The sequence below is a fragment of the Apis dorsata genome, unplaced genomic scaffold (genome assembly GCF_000469605.1).
Source record: "Apis dorsata unplaced genomic scaffold, Apis dorsata 1.3 scaffold_169, whole genome shotgun sequence".
In the NCBI taxonomy this organism is placed as follows: Eukaryota; Metazoa; Arthropoda; class Insecta; order Hymenoptera; family Apidae; genus Apis; species Apis dorsata.
This window is the reverse complement of record NW_006263457.1, coordinates 485,828-486,933: the sequence shown is the minus strand read 5'-3', so window position 1 is coordinate 486,933 and position 1,106 is coordinate 485,828. Positions and strand designations below refer to the sequence as shown.

The window sequence follows — 1,106 nt, the reverse complement described above, 5'->3', positions numbered from 1 at the left end:
GTGGCACCGACGCCGGAACCGACCGACAGAAGGGATCGCCGCGTCGGCGACAGTAGGGGTGGTTTCGTGCTCAAAGCAAGGAGCGACAATCCGCCGGCGAGGAGGAAGAGCCTCACGGAGAAATCGTTGAAGAAGGGTATCCTTTCGGTAAATGATTTTCCTATCTTCATTTGCCATTTTGATATTTTCTTTTCCCTTTTCTTTTTTTTTTCACGCTCTCGTCGCAATTTCAGGGGTTGAAGATACGAAAGCAGAGGAGTACCGGCGATTTGGAGAAGCACGGAACCGGGGGCAGCATCAGAAGCAATGCGAGCTCGGCTTCGTGGATGTCCACGGAGAGCTCGCAGAGTCAGGCCTCGGCCTCCGTTCATACCGACAGCAACGCGTCCTTCGTCATCGAGGTAAGAATTCTCGAAGAGTGTGCGCGATCGTATATTTATCCCTAATTTCTTTTTTTCCATTAGATATTATATTCGTGATCTTAATGTACAAAACGATTGATAAAATTATGATCAAATTTTCATACCGTTCTCGTGATATAACTGAATCATAATTTTGATACAGGGAAGAAAATTTGGTTACTCATTTGATTCCATCGTTAACAAAATCTGTAAAATAACTAATTCCTAAAGTTAATTTAAATTAAATATTATATTTTCAACGATTTAGACGAAATTTGCGATCAGTCTAACGACTGATAGCGAATTTTTCGCCTTGAAAATATATTTATTCGTATAAGAAAAGATTCATCTTGTCGCCATTACCTCTATCCATGAATATAGAATCTTAAAATCTTCGCTGTTTTTCGTACTTATGTCTTTCAACGCCATCTTGCAATGTCTCTTGTATGTACGCTTTTTTAACAGTCGTTACGTAACAACATGAGAAACGTGAAAATAAGAAAGATTTTTTGTTATACCTTACCAGTCGAATAGAAAAAAACAGAAACTTGCTTCTTCGCTTCCAGAGTGTATTATTATTCAAAGTATTATACTTTTGATAGGATGTGATAAATGTATCCTCCCTCCTCCCGCGCAATCTCTAACTAACGTTTGTAACATGGAATTCGCAGGACGAGCAAATGGACGCCTCGGTGACAGAGACGT

General features: G+C 40.3%; 1 protein-coding gene across 1 annotated transcript in view; it reads left to right on the top strand.

The window, feature by feature from the left end:
* Positions 1 to 1,106, top strand: part of LOC102678160 (junctophilin-1) — a gene marked incomplete at its 5' end in the record, with an annotated part of 44,325 nt that overhangs the window by 25,139 nt on the left and 18,080 nt on the right. Inside the window, 3 exons of the mRNA XM_031509671.1 lie at positions 5 to 147; positions 234 to 401; positions 1,073 to 1,104. Coding sequence (XP_031365531.1) covers positions 5 to 147; positions 234 to 401; positions 1,073 to 1,104 — 343 coding nt within the window. The remainder of the gene's footprint in view (positions 1 to 4; positions 148 to 233; positions 402 to 1,072; positions 1,105 to 1,106) is intronic.